The following is a 15,146-nucleotide window of genomic DNA, read 5'->3' as shown; positions in this document are numbered from 1 at the left end:
TGCTCAGCGGAGGTGTCCACAGGTGATTGTTGCCCTCTGGGGAAATCATCATTTCAGGGTGAAACTGCAGGGAAGTGGGCGTGTTTCCCTGCATCACAACACAGTTTGCATGTTTTATTTTTAAGAATACCTGTAAGTATCGGTGATGCTCAGGGGAGCAATTGCCCGTGGAGGTAGACGATTGGAAATGGTAGCACTAAAGCTTGGAGGTCGGCTAGACTTTTTGGCCATTTCAGGCCAAATCTTTTCTTCTCAATAGATTTAAAGCCATGTACAAATTACCAGTAGTATCAATTCAGTTTCTTAGTTCTTTAAGGATATCTTTGTCATTCCCCACCCCTCTTTTATTTTGCCTTTACCATCTCCCATCTTCAGCTGCTTCTTGCTGACTTCTGACCCTGTCGTGTACCGTGACGGCTGTAGCGAAGCTGTTGTCTTCTCTGCTGCTGAACGTGCCCTCCTTGAAAACCAGCTGTTTCACTTTTGGTTAATATTAGCTTGAATGAAAGATTTTGTGCTTGGCAGCGGTGTCCCGGAGGGTAAGTGGCATCTTGTTCATTTTCAGGCTGCCACTGCTGACGGCAGTTTGCCACACGGAGGTCACCTTTCTCTCTACCTCCAACTAGCCATGAGTGCAAGGCTGTGCTCCTGTTATTTAATGGTGCAATAGAGAAAGAAAAGTTCATAAAAAGTGAGTAATTTGTGAAAAAGAGGGAAAGAGTCTATGGAGAAATAAAACTTGTTAATTCCCCAAGCAGGGCCTGGTTGCGTGTCTTTACGGTTCGGTAGGAAAACCTCCTATTAGCAGAGGGGTGTGTGGAAGAAATGAAGACAACCAAACGACAGGGTAACCTTATACCCATGGAATTTCTTCTTGTAGAACCAGAGATAATTGACTGTAATTCTCCTCAGCTTGTTTCACGTGGGGTGCACTGGGCTGTCACTGCAAGGAATTATGATTCTCAAGCACGTGTGACCCGGTGAACAGTAGGGGCCACGTTGCTTAACTCAACAGCTTCTTCTTTCCTTCCTCCTGTGCTGTAAGAGGACCTGTCACTCTTCATCTGTCCTGGCAACCATTCACCACCCTGGTGCCAAAGGAGTGTCTTTGTAATAGTTTGAGCTGCAGTTATAAGCACACGTGATTTTTCCTTTAGGTGGTATGTGTGCTTTTGTAGTACAGAGACAGAAGGACGAGCACAGAAAAATCTTTGTGTCTTCCTTTCCTTTCCAGTGATAATCGTGCTGGGAGTTAAAATGTCAAATTACAATGGGAGTTGGCTTTTTAATTTTTTCTATTTATTTTTAATGTATATATATATTCATCACTACCTGATTTGTATTTTTATAAGTCGGCCAGGGAAGAAAGCCAGTTCTGGCATATCTCAAGGTGAAAGGTGGTTGTGTGTTATGTTTTTCTGCACGCTCTCCAGGCGGTTGAATGTGCTGATAATGCAGATAGAGACTGGACAGATATAATCCCTAAATCAAACAGTAATAAGGAAAAAATGTACTGCTGGAGGAGTTGCTGGTTCTCAGGTGTGTGTGGAGAGTGCTGATAGCAACGTACAGTAAGGTAGTACCCACATCCACCCCGGTACTTCCTTCCAGAAATCTCAGGCCCTTCCTTCACCTCAGACTCAGCTTTAGGCAGATGCCAGTCGGTCGGTTTTGGTTCTGGTTTTCGTGCAGGACATATCTGTGTGAGGGAGCCAGGGGGCAGCTCATCGCACAACTGCTTTTGGTGCATTGCTTGGACCTGCCAGACAGCTGGCAACAGACCTGGGCTTTTCCCACCCCGGGGCCTGGTGCCAGGTCTGTAGGAGAAAGGGGTAAGAAATGGGGACAGTGTAAGTGTGATGCTTCTCCCTGTTCCTGTTAATTAGCAGTTCAGGGCCTTTTGGAGCCGAGGTTTGAATCTGGGCAGCCGTATTTAACAGATTGCTTTGTCTGTTCCTCACATACTCTCCGTTGTCTTTGTGAATCCTGTCCCGGTCTTTTGGTTACCCCCAGGTGAGGTCCTCGGGTTGGTCCCTCTCTTGTGGGGCAGGAAGAAAAACCTCCCTGTGGGATCTGTTGAAGACATGGGGCAGTGGTGTGGAGGAACACCAAACACTGCTCTGTAGAAAGCTTGGTATAAAGAGAGGAAATGAGGCAAAGGATGGGTGGTGTGAAGCATTTCAAAACCAGCGTCTCTTATCACAGAGACCCCTTTCCTTATTATAAGAAGCAGACAAATACTTATATCATCTTTGCCTTTTTTAGGGTATTTTAAGCCTCATTTTGTTTTTGAGCCTATAGCTTCTGCGTGCCAAAGTCAGTTAGTTTAAACATTTGTAACAGTAGGCACCATGGAGCCTAGGTATTCGAGTAAAGCACTACGCTGCTACATAACTTTTGCTGCCATTAATTTCAATTTCTTTAGTCATAAAATTACCACCTTGTTAAATCTTGACAGCTCCCAGTGAACCAGGGGCTCTTGAAACAATCCTAGAGGACATGAAGGCTGCCTAAGAAATCTCTTTTTCCTACAGGCCTTTCCCAGTCACTTTTGTTCAGTAACAAAACCTTTGTTCACAGATTCATGACGCTGTAGGACTGTTGCAGGCGTCCCCTGCCCCCTTTGAAGGAAAGAGAGAACCGGTTTATTAATCTGCATGAGGATCACAGATTAAAGATAAGGACATGAAGGGTTGTATTTTCTGGGAGCTGCGTGAGGGATTACTGCGCTTGGATCCGCAGTAACACCAGGAGGATCCGAAGGGCATTATGCCTTGCTTTGCACTTTCAAAGGATACTTCCTAAATATCCAGCTTGGACTTGGAGATGTGCAGGTATTTGCTAAAGTGGCTTGCAGAATTGCCCTAGGGTGTACTGTTGCCTTCAAGAAGTAGAAATAGAGCTACGTTTCACCCAGTACGGTACTTCGAGGGCCGATTGCAGATGACTTTTACTGAAGGATATTTTCTTCCTCCGCTGAATCAGCTGGCTGAGCTGCAATGATTTTTATACCCTGATGTTTTTTTGTCAGAAATGGGATAAAAGGCTTAGCCTTTTATCTGTCTATCTCGTTCATTCTGCCGTGCCTAGGTACAGCTAACACTGAAGCATTTGGTCCAGCGTTACCTGCGTTTCAGCAACACGACAGGATGAATGTGAAATTATGCATCCTGCCGGCAATATTACTTCGTCATTTGACATAGCTTTGCTGGGTCTACAGAGTCCTCCCTTTGAAAACATTTTTCAAAAAGTGCTCAAAAGGCCAGCAGTGTTTCCTAGAGTATAGTAAGGCTGTGCTCTGCGGGGAATCTCTTGTAATATATGCACGGGATTAAGGAGGTTTAATGGCCGTTTTCAAACGTGTGATTTTTTTCCTTTCTGTTTGAGCTGTGGTTCTGTGCGCAGTAGCTGACTGCGGTTGCCTGCGGTTCTGTGGCCTTCAGTGTTCAGCTCTCAAACAAGCAGCATCGTTTTTAGAGGGTAGAATAAAACCTCCTCGGTGCTCGTGGCCAGGTAAAGCTGCACTTTGCCTTTAGGTGCACCTGTGCTGTGCACGCAGGCTATCACACGCCAGAGAATGTGACTTTTGCTGCTCCGGAGGTAGCCATCATACCCGAATAAATGCTATAATTAAAGCTTTGATCAAGCTTAGGTTCAATCAGTCCTTTACCTCTTTTTTTCCCAATCAAATATTCTGGGTTTGGTATCCATTCAGAAGTCATTTGTGGGAGGATGTCTGCAATTTGTCAGGTGGCAGGCTAAGAAACATGAAGTAGAGGACGAGGAGGAACCAGAACAGGAGAACCCCAAATGTTTTTCTGTATGCTGGGGAGAATTGCTGGGGTGTGTGCTTCATCAAACCTAACGCACAACTGGGCGTGGAAAAAGTTTGCAGAAGAGGAAAGTAAATGGAAAAACCCTTTCTTGTTTAATGGTCATCTCTCCACGGGCCCTTTCCGAGCTCGCTGCGGTGAAGGCGTGTGTGCAAGGGGTTTGTTCACGGCCCCATGGCATGCGTGGGGGCAGGCAAGGATCGGCAGCACTGCCATTTCTGTGCTGGCTTGGTTCAGACACCCTGGCACCGGCTCCTTTTCAGGCCTTGAGATCAGGGCACGCAGTGCCAAATGCTGGAGAAGGAATAAGAAAGACTGCTCTAAGTGCCTGGAAATAAGGCATAGGCACAGGATGGGAAGGGTGGTGCAAGCACAGAGGAGAGAAAGATCTTGCCTGAGAGCTCAGGAGTCGCCTGCAGAAGTAGGAGTGGAGTGTGAGTCTTCCAGGCTTTCCTCTTTATTCCCTCTGTTGCTCCCTGCCTGCCCATAGCTATTCTCAGCTGCCGTCCTGGGAAAATGTCCGCTCTCTGCAAGGATCCGGTGCATTATCCTGCCATTTATTTGCCTGACCCCCGTTTTTGCCCCTGCTTCACAACAGCACGGTGCAGGCTGTGCTTCTCCACCAGGGAGATGCTGTTTTCGCTCCCTGTGTGGTTAAGCGCTAAAACCTTGCTGTGAAATATCGATGCTTAAAGTTTACCTGGATTCAAGGGGAGAGTGGACAAATGCACAGGGGAGAAAGCCGTAAGCGTGATTAAATGCAGCAGCACGACTTCTGGCTTAGGAAGTCTCTGAACTGTGAACTGCATGGAGGGCGTTTTTGGAAGAAACACAAGTGTCTGTCTTTGTGTTCTCACCTGTCTGATTGGGGCTTTTAAAAGGCACAGGGGAAAAATACCTTTCAGCATTAAAATCTGGGCCGAGATCCACCAGTTCTTAAAAACTCAGTGGGATGCATCTGTTACTTTTAATTAAATGCTTTTAAAAGCAAAAAGTTCTCCTAAAATTATTTTTCTTACGTACTCAACGCAGAGGAAATCATTGAACTCATAGAGAGTGTTTTAGAAATAGCATTGCTGTTAACTTGTCGTTTTAGAAGTATGGCCACGAATTGATTGCAACAGGGAAAGAATGTGTAAGAATCAGAATAAAAGTGGGGTAAACTACAGTCACGTAAGGGATTATTAATAAGGTGGTAGTGTTTCTTCCAGCCAGGAGAAAAAATACACAGTATTTATTATAAAGGATGTATTTGACTGCAGATGAATATACTTTAATGGTTAGCAATCAGAATGTATTAACCTTTGCAGAAATTGCTGCAGAAAAACAATTGACTTGTTGGTCTAAACAAAGATTTAAATCATGATTAGAGCCGACGACTTCCAAAATTTGTTTTAATTCATATACGCTGTTTGGTCATGGGGAATTCAGTTGGTTTGAGAGCTAAGTGATGGGGTTTGTGTCGGTATGAAAGGGAGGATGAAGCTTGCAGCAGCACCTGGGTGATAGAAGAATACCTGCTTCATCTTCCTCCTGTCTCTGAAGCTACTTAGGATTGTTGGAAAGTGGTATTTGTAGACCCTTGATATTTAAAAGGCCAGTGCATCTGGTAAAAGACATAACCCTCAACCACAAGACCTAGAAAAGCATCAGACTGATGGACCGTATTTGGAAACAGTGCCTTGCTTTAATGCGTGGCTTTTTAACTCCCTGGGTGGAAGAAGGGGAAAAAGAGGTGCCAGTTCCTGAAGCGATGTGCTCCTGCTGACGTGTTGATAATCCAGCTGTGGGCTCTGCCTTCACTGCTCTGTTCTCTCCTAGGGACGCAGTGAGATCTTCCAGTGAGATCAGCCAAATTGCCTTTTGGTTTCAGAGACCGAGCCATGTCCGCGTCCTTCTCCCTAGGAGCATGCTGTAATAAGCCCACTGCAAGGCCATTGTCAGGGGGTGTTATACGTGATCACACACCAGATTTGCAAACACACTCGGCTTTGGCAACTGCTGCCTGTTACGCAGGATAAAACACAAAGTCTAAGCCTCGCCGGGCACCAGGAATCCTTTATGTGTCTGAGCTACTTTCATCTCCTCATCGCTCCGTTCACGGATCCACTCCGCAGCCCACGGAGCGCGCTCTCAGCTTCCCTTACGTCTGGGTTTCTTCTGCCAATTGCCCGGTATTGTCAGCTAATTGGAGTGGAAATGAGAAATGAAAGCAGTACTATCGAGCTGCCAAGTCTCCTCACTTGGCAGCTGGTGGCTGATGCTGGTAATTGTTACCAAAAGTGTAATTGCTCCGGGCTCTGCCCGCGGTTTCAACAAAGCAGCCTAGGATTCCTCCTCCTAGACACCCGATACCTGCCGCTCCCGGGCCTCTCTGCATCCAGTTTGATGGTTTCTCCTACCAGCAGGAAAGGGAATTAGGAGGGCGCCCGGTAAGCAACGCCAGCCATGCCGTTTGCAGCGTGGTGGTAGAAATTTCAAGCTTGGTTCTTGGCTAAAATTCAGGCTTCAGCTGCAGACTGCTGGTTTTGCCCTGCTTACTCATGGCAGCAGTGTCCCAGCCAGATGACCAGGTCTGTGAGCCTGCTGTGCTGCGGGGGAAATGCAGCATCCAGTGGCATTTTATGGACTGCCTGAGCATTTTCACAAAGCTCTAAGCGATGGGAGGGGGGGACACAAACCCGCTGTTGCACTCTCCCCATTTCCAGCCACTGCACTAGAATAAAGCACGGGCTGTTTTCGGTGATAACAGCAGACACCCTCTCTTCTCAGTCTTCCCTCTGAGTGCAGCTATTAGGCTTTCTCTCCAACCTTTTTCTCCTCATCAGTATTCTCCGAAGCCACCGAGTGCTCGTGCTGTGCTCCAGTGCCTTGGGGCTTGTTTTGTGTTGTGTCCGGGTGCCTGCAGCTCTGGAGGCTTGGAAGCACACCTTGCACTGTGGTCCCTGTTGTGCGCAGCGCACAGGTAGCGCACGTCGCTCTCCTTGTGGCTCAGCATTGAAAGTTGGGCTGAGTCGGGATCCCTTCTTCTTTTGATGTAGGGAAAGCCAGAGAATTAATTAATCCTAATGGCACTGCTCGGTGCTTAAGGAACGCTTTCTATCTTCAAAGTGTTCTGTGCACAGTATTTCATTATTTATACTGTTAATTATATTAGCACTTGTAAGGAAAAAGCCCCTTAAATTGTCGCTGATAAAAGTACACTCCTAACAGGATAGGAATGTGGTGCTTAAATTGTAGCACATTGCTTATCCACCGAGGCTCAGTGCCTTAGAAAAGATGTAACGTGGATTTACAGCTCTTCTTTAAGTGTCTGCAGAGTAAAGTTTTGCTGTCTGTTGTAAGTGGTAATATCTAGGAACTTTCCAGTTTCTTTGTGTGTGCCTTTGAGCACGTTATCCAGGGGCTTGGGCTCACCGAGTGCTCGTGGTTAGCTGGGGGCAAAAGTGGGGAGAACGTACACAAGGTGCTGGCCCCTCTTTGGTTGTCTTAACCATCGAGGCATGTTTGAAATGGGAAAAAATAAAGAATAATGAAAATACTGGCAGTGAAAGATTACAGTCTGCATTTCCAGGTTAGGAGGCACTGATAGGCGCCGCGTAGGCACTGATAAATCGTGTTGTGCTTTTCTGCATTAGCAGCTGTTAGCAACACACTTGTGTGTGTGCAGGGAGCGCGTTAAAATTAGTTTTAAACGTGGTCCTAAAATAGTCAGTACCCAGCCACACCACCCGAAAGTAACCTTTGCAGTAACCTCCCAGTTCCTCTCTGTATTTCCACCAAGCGTACGGAGGAGGCGTCCTGCTCTTCTGAACCATCCCAAAGGATGAAATGGCTTGCACCTCACATGGCTCATAGCTGGGACGTGGTGTTTTGCTCAATTTGCCGTGGCTGTAACGTTCAGACATTTGGTAGCATTACAGCAGATAAAACCCCTGCCTTCCCGTAGAGAGATCAGTAAAATTGATTGTCGCCAGGAGTCAGATTTTTAAATTTGATTTCAGGTCTGGTGCTCCACAGCCAGCAGTCTGGAGCTGAACGTTGAATGGTGAGATCTGTGAGCTGCTTGGAAAGCTCTCACATCTGAAAAATCAGGCAGTAGTTCTCCGAATTCCTGAAACCCTGCGGTGATGTGCAGGTGTTGGTCTGCCACCAGCAAATGAAAGTCATTGACACCTGCGGGTGGCTGCAGGCATGTACTGGGTACCCCGGGGTCCAGTTCAGGTTCTCGCCTTTGGAGGATTTGGAAAAAAGCTGATTTGAGCCCCCAGGGAGACCCACTCTGCTGGGTAGAAATAGAGATATAGAAATATGGAAATATATTGCAATACAGAAACAATAGAAAATGAGGGAGGGAGAAGTCAGGGGAGGAAGTTGTTTTTAGCAGAAACTTGAGCATTTGCATCTCCAAATGTGTGTAAGGCTGGCTCAGCACTGATCGCTTGCCGTATGAGTCCTTTGGCCACCATTCCTCCATAGAAATACCGCTTATTTTTTTAAATTAAAATCGAGAGGCTACAGGGTGAAGGCTTAGAGCCCCAGCTGCCCCTTGTGAGCGGCGGTATGTGCACCCCCAAGTGACGAGGTGCTCCACCTGCTCTCTCCCTTTCCTCTCCCCGTGGCCAGCAGCAGCCCCGTGGTGTGCCAGCAGCCTCACCCTGCAGCGAGCTGCCGGTTTTGAAAAGCGGACTGCTGCTTCTCAACGCTGGCATCGTCTTCTGTGCACAGATGTTCTCCCTCGCCACCCACCGTTCTCGGGTTCCCCCTCCAGCTGGAAACAAACGAGCACGAATAAATCAATAGGTCTGTCACACGGGTTTGATGATTAAACGCTGCTTTTTGCCAGTGGGAAGATGTTAGGAGTCGTGGGTATGATCGTGGTGTTAAAGGGGATCTGAGTGTGGTACGGGTTTGCTAAAGAGAGCTGGAAGAGTTGACCACAGCACGTGTGCTAGCTCAAGCTTTGCATGTACATAACTTAACCTGAATTTATTCTGTAGCTGTGCAGTAAGTCTGCTGGCAGAGACGCTTTCTAGATTTCTGCCCTGCAGCCACAGCTGCGTGTAGGAGAGGAGAGACCCAGCTGTATCACCCGAGCAGAACCGACCTCCTCTCTGCCTGTGGATAGCCTGCCCCGAGGGGCTTGCTGCCATCCTTGCTGTGCTTGGGGTGAGCGCTGCCACCGTCCTCAGCAGAGCATCTCCCGAAATTCCTGATCCTGCCCGAGCGTTTGTTCCTTTGTGAGCTTTGCTACGAGTGAAGAGCATTGTTTGATATCGACGAAGAGCAGTGAGGAGGCATTAGGATTTCTGGTTATCCTCCCGCTTGCAGGTCTGCGCTGTTGCGCTGTTGATTCGGTGTCACAGATTAAGCAATTTTGTTTGGATAAAGAGCTCTGTTTCCCAAGGGAGGCAATAATAAAGCAATAATAAAGCAGATAATAAAATATGGATAGAGCAATTGTATCAGTGGTAATACCTCTGCGTGTAGCTACCAGCTGCTTTTTTAAACTGCTGGAGAGAGGGTGTTTGGCACGGGAGAGCTGGCGACTGCAGAGGAGCTGAGCGCAGGCAAGAGGAGAGCTTCCTGAAACCAAGGCAGCAAAGCGCTCACCCTGTGGGTTACCCAGTAAGCATCCCAGCAGCAAACCCTTGCTTTTGTGAGATGTCTTACGGAGGCACCGAGACTCTGTAAGTAAGAACAGGCAAATTTAGCCGTGGAACTTCAAGGCTTACTGATGGTAAGTGGAAGAGAGGCTCCTTCCCTCACTTCTCTCCTTCTTCTCACTGCAAGATCGAGGGACTCTTTTCCATTTGCATTACCTTTTGAGAAAGCCTTCGAGTGACAGGAACACCAACAGCTGGCTGTCCGTAGCAAGGCACAGCACTCCTCGCGGGGGGATGCTCTCGTTGTGCTCGCTGACTAACCTTCGCTGTTCTGCTGGGCTGAACCTTGCCAGACAAATCCGACCCAGCTGCGTGCCTCCCCTGGGATACCCACTGCTCGTATGCTGCCTGCGAGGGAGGAGGCCCACCAGAGCCCCTGTCTGCACTTCATTCTGCTCTGCTTATCTGCACCCAGCTCTGGGGATGCCCGGGGTGCCAGCCTTCTGCCTCAGGAGCTGCCACCTCCTCTAGCAGAGAGCCCCGCGTGCCAGCAGGGAGCCTGCTCCCCCTGACCCAGTGCCAGGACGTGCTGCTGTTTTCCCTGTGTCACAAATCCAGCCGCAGCCCCTTTCTCTGCCAAAGCTGGTGCGGGGCGTGCTAGAAGCTTCTCTGGCTCTTGAGGCAGATTTTCTTCTTCATCAGGCTCATTTTCCTAGGAAAGCAGGAGCAGGCAGACCTGGCTGCTTCTCTGGTGTTGCGGTGCGGTGTCAGGAGAGCTGGAAGTCAGCGTTCAGGGGAACAGGGAAGGCGAGCTTTGTTTTCCGCGTGTCTCGCCAGAAGTAACGAGTCCCGAGAGGCTGCTCAGACCTTGGAGAAACTGACGGGAGGGGAGGGGAAGTCTGGCAAGCGCCCAAGCAGCTGGGCGAGGGCCTGAGATGGCTTATGACAGCCTGGCGGCGGCATGGGATCGTGACCTCGGTGCGGGGGGAACGGAGAGGGGTCAGGCAGCGGTGGCGAAAACCTCTGCAAATTAGCTGCGGGCCTTCCGGTTGGGCACCCTGACCGAGCGGCGGTGACCGCTGGTTCTGAGCGTGCCGGACCACCTGCGTGGTCAGGGCTCCTCCGTGTCGGCATGGAATGGGTGCGACCAGGCAGAGCCTCCTCTGCCTGCCCAGGCATTAATAACGCTCCTCGGGCCTTTCCTCCCATCTTACAGCCCAACGCAAGAAGCTCGGTTTTGGTTTTGACTGAAGAACCGAACGGGAGATGGTTTTGACTCCTGAACTTTTGCTTTCCTTGCAGGCTCAAAATGTTGAATGTTGCATTCAGCAGGAGCTCCCTTGGAGTCGAGGCTGTCCGTATTTTCCTGTGCATTGCCCCCCAGCAGCACATGCTGGGGTGTGTGCTGCCACAGATGTCTGCCCAGGGCTGGGGTAGCCTCAAAGGTGGCTCAGGTGCCCTTGCACAAACTGTGGGTAGAGAAGTTTCACAAGAGAGTATAGAGATTATGTCCTCTCAGCTATCTTGCCTTTGGAGCTGGTTATTTGCCACGCGTGCCCGTGTCTTTCAGCTGTGCGTTTGGATTTGTGGTACCAAAGTTGTGATTGATAAGCGTATGGGAGGGAGACTTAACTCTGCCAGCCTGTCTGTTTTGAGCTACGTGAGCCATGTACGGTCACCTAAAGTAACGCACACCTTCTGCAGCGTGGGTCTAACTTAAAACGTCATGTTTGTTTGCAGAATAACACAATTTGGAAGCCAGATTCATGCCAAGAGTGCCGCTGCCGTAGCAATGTCATCACCTGTGAGCCTATAGTCTGCAGACACCCCCAGTGTGACTTCCAGAAGGTAAGGGGCTGCAGCCATCCCGCCGCCAGCTGATCTCTTCTGGCTGGTAGGAGCAATGTCAGGTCATCCTGTAGCTCCCAGCCTTCTGCTTTCAGCTCCTGGAATAGTTGTATGTTAAAACGTTCACGTGGGCATGCACACGGGGTGTTACACATAAAGGTATGGCGGGGGCAATTGGACTTCTGCATCAGGCTTGTGTGCTCAGCGGCCTCCATGCAGCTCCCTTTGAACGTGAGGGTCTGATTCCCAGCAGGGTTTAGGGGAAGCAAGAGGGAGCAGTGAAATCACGCTTTCCCTCCCAGGGTGTGTGTGACTGCCCAGGGTCAGGCACAGTCTTTGTGCACGTTCGCTCCTCCTCAAGGACAGCCCGATGAAAGGCATATCCCAGCGTGAGAAGCTTTTGTTTGCATCACCACGCTCCAGCCAGAGGCTTGCTGGTGGAGCGCCGTGCGGGCTGCCCGTGCTCCAGGGGCTGTCTGGTCCCTGCAGGGAGCCCCTGAAGTGGGCTCGGACCTCCCGGCAGGAGCCCAGCTTCCACTCACCCTTCATTTGAACGCCGAGCTGGGTCGCTGTCACCCAGGCAGACGGACGCTTTCTGCTCTGACGAACAACAACAGAGCTGAGATTGTCTTCCCTCTTCTTGTGCCCTGTGATGGTTGTTGAGCTTTCATTGTCTCCTGTTTATCTTCCTCTGTCTGAGCCTTCATTAATGGTTGTAGCTAATTGGCCATGGAATTGGCGTTGCGTTAGCATCTGGGTGACTGGGGTAGTACGCATGAATGACAATAAAAATTAGTGTTTTAAAGAGGCACTGCCAATATAATAATTATATTGCTTTACGAACCTAGTTGAAATGTTTTTCAGTATGACAGCATTAACAGGGAAATAATTTTCATCCTTACTGTTTTCCCCCATCATTATCACTGTGGGTTGATTAAGACAAGACTGAGATTTTAAGAATTTTTCTGCTAAAGAAGAGAGAAATAAAAAGAAGAAAGCTGTCATGGTGCACCTAATAATGAGTGGGCTAGAGAGGATGATGTTCATTTAAAAAAAAAAAACAACACAGATGAATGAAAAGGTAGGAACTGTAATGCTGATAATGGAAAATAGATTTACAGTGTGAAATGAATCTCTGAGACTCCTTGATATCGGTAATCTTAAAGACGAAGAATTTTAAGTCTTATGTAAAGGTGTGGCCACTTAAATGGGGAGAAGAATTGGATCAACCCTCAGAAATCTTGATCATCCTTGAAAATTCTGGCCGCTGATCAACAAGGTCAGAAATCGCCATCCCTCTCCATGGTTTATTTCTTATCTGCTTATTATGAGATTTATGCTAATATTGCAACGAGGCATAAAAAAAATAAAAGAAAAAAAAGGAAGTCTACAAAAAGCACACCCAAGTGGAATTCTGCACATGTATGTACAGCCTTCTGCTGGGTGTACAGACCTTCTTTGCACATGGGCAGGCTGAAAGAACGAATGTTCCAAACAGACGTAAAAGCAGCAAAAACTGTTTCCGTTGTGTGAACCAAAAACCACCCCAACAACCCACAACAGTTTCCCTTCACCAGGATCACAGCTGAATACAATTTAATGGTTTAAGATAAATTAAATATTTAATTTTGTGTTCCACCTCCTAAAAATCTGACATTGAAGGAAATCTTGAAGTAAAAAAACTTTTTTTCAGTTTGAAAAATCCAAATGTTTCTTTTAGAAAACAGTGAAACCTTGTGACATTTCAAATCATTCTGCTCATGTTTATTAAACAACTAAGGAGGTAACAAGTAAGACAATTTGGGGCATTGCACAGCCTTCGTTTTTTGTTAAAACAAAACAGATAATGAATCCCTCCTGAGCACGAACAATCCCTTGAAGGTTGGCCTTAACCTTGGGGAAAGAAAGGATGGAGATTGTCTCCTGGGAAACACTTTTGCAATATTTTGAAGAAGGTAGTCTTGTTGGTAAAAATATTTCTGCAGTTCTCTTTCTGAACCTTCTCTAGTTTCTGTTTCTGCTTTCTTCCTCTCCAGCTGCTGTGCTCACATCAGTAGAATTGTCTGGTGCTTTGATTTTTTTTTATTAGCTGTGGGAGAAAAATGCTGTGATCTGTGGTACCTCTAAGGCCGTGTCAGGGCCCTCAGATGCTGCTGCCATCAGTGACAGACACCCTTGCGCAGTAAGGTTTAACATGCAGCTGAGAGGAACATGAAAGCGTTGCTTTGGAGGGTTTGTGGAAACGTTTCAAAGACAGGAGGCCAAGATCTTTCCCCATGCTGGCTGATGCCTTCACTGATGTGTTGTTCCCTTTGTTCAATGAGTTGCTTCCATCAGCATCATCTCTTTCCCTGCAGCTGAACAGGATGCAAAATGTTAGACTGAGATCCATCCTGTACATGTAGAGAACTTTTGTCTATTGAAAAAATTATGGTTGTACCACGTTCCTCAGAGAACAGTCGGTGAATAATCTCATTTGTTGTCTTGGATAAGTGCTTTCCAGTTATTATTCTTTGTTCTGATCTGAAAACTAGTCCTGCTGGGGATTTTCCGATTGCACTGTTAGGAGTGTAAGTTCTGCTCCTGTTGCTTTAAAGGCAGAATGTCAAATACAGCAAAATGATGTGATGGCTCTCAGCAAGGGGTCTTCTGTAATAATGTATTTTCTCTTTAAACTGAGAGCATTGGGTCCAGCCAGGCCCCATATCTTTCACTTCATCTGAAACTCTCTGTTTTACATGCATGGCTTATTGGATTCTTGTGTCTTTTCAGGGAGAAGTGCTTCAAATAGCCCCCAACAAGTGCTGCCCTGATTGTGCCTCAAGAGCTGAAGGATTTTGCCAGCATGAAGGACAGATCCACAGCGTGAGTGCTCTGTCACGTTCCTCGGCAGGGACAATCCTTTCCAGTTTCCAGCTCTCGGACTGTTTCATGTCAGTGAAGGATGCTTAGCCGACATGAAGGATGGGTTATTGGGCTGTATTCTGTTACTATCAGATAATAAAACAGGAGTTTGGTCTGCAGGGTTTGCAATAAGGGGATGAGTCTTTGAGCAATATTGTGTCCTGCTTGGCTTAACAGGAGAAAATGTCCCATTTGCTGTTTCTGTGGATTGTTGAGACAAATTAGTAACGTTAGGAGAAGCAAAACACGTTGAACTTGGTGTATTAGCTAGCCTGAAAGAAGGCTTTTCTATCAGCAGCCATGTATGCTGGTAGAGATTGATTGTTGTCATGCAAATTGGGTTTATGTATTTCATAATCCCAAATTATTCAAGAAGCAGCTTTCAGCATGTGGTTTCACCTAGGGGATCTGGAAGGCCAAACCAATAAGAGTAAGTGTCTATAGATAGGAAAAAAAATAAAGATTCGTGGGTAGTAGTTAATGAATCATGCTGAACAATAGGCATACGGGAAAAAATGGCTTAACAGTGAACCTGAGTCCTATGTGTGGTCTCTTACAGACCTTTTTGTTTGATAAGAGGCAGTTCAGGTCCAAATCTTAAGAAATATGCTGAAATGCCCAGATATATTTGAATATCTGGACCTTACAGTCTGTGTTTCAGATGGAAGTTGTAATAGTATTTCAGCATCTGGCACAACCAGCACGAACCTGTTGCAATCCAGTCAAAGACTGGAATACTTAGCTCATCCATCCTTTTCTCGTATTTCTTTGTACCCCTGATTTGGGTGATAGTGTGTTATATTACATTGTATTTCTTGTTGCTATTGCTGCATTTTGTTCTGTTGTACTCTAGCTATGGCTTTTGCCATTCGGCTCTTTTTAAGTCTGTCCTTTGGGACTCAAGTCAGGAGAACAAGTAGGCATGCCCGTGGGGACCACAGCCAGCGTATTTGTA

The 15,146-nt window shown here is 47.3% G+C and overlaps 1 protein-coding gene across 1 annotated transcript in view; it reads left to right on the top strand.

Annotated features, from left to right (window-relative positions):
• FRAS1 (Fraser extracellular matrix complex subunit 1) overlaps nucleotides 1-15,146 on the top strand; it is a 160,441-nt gene that overhangs the window by 40,877 nt on the left and 104,418 nt on the right. Inside the window, exons 3-4 of the mRNA XM_048049754.2 lie at nucleotides 11,180-11,287; nucleotides 14,060-14,152. Of these exons, the coding sequence (XP_047905711.2) occupies nucleotides 11,180-11,287; nucleotides 14,060-14,152 (201 nt within the window). The remainder of the gene's footprint in view (nucleotides 1-11,179; nucleotides 11,288-14,059; nucleotides 14,153-15,146) is intronic.

The sequence above is a fragment of the Anser cygnoides genome, chromosome 4 (assembly GCF_040182565.1).
Source record: "Anser cygnoides isolate HZ-2024a breed goose chromosome 4, Taihu_goose_T2T_genome, whole genome shotgun sequence".
NCBI classification, from domain to species: Eukaryota; Metazoa; Chordata; class Aves; order Anseriformes; family Anatidae; genus Anser; species Anser cygnoides.
This window is presented reverse-complemented; position numbering and strand designations above follow the sequence as displayed.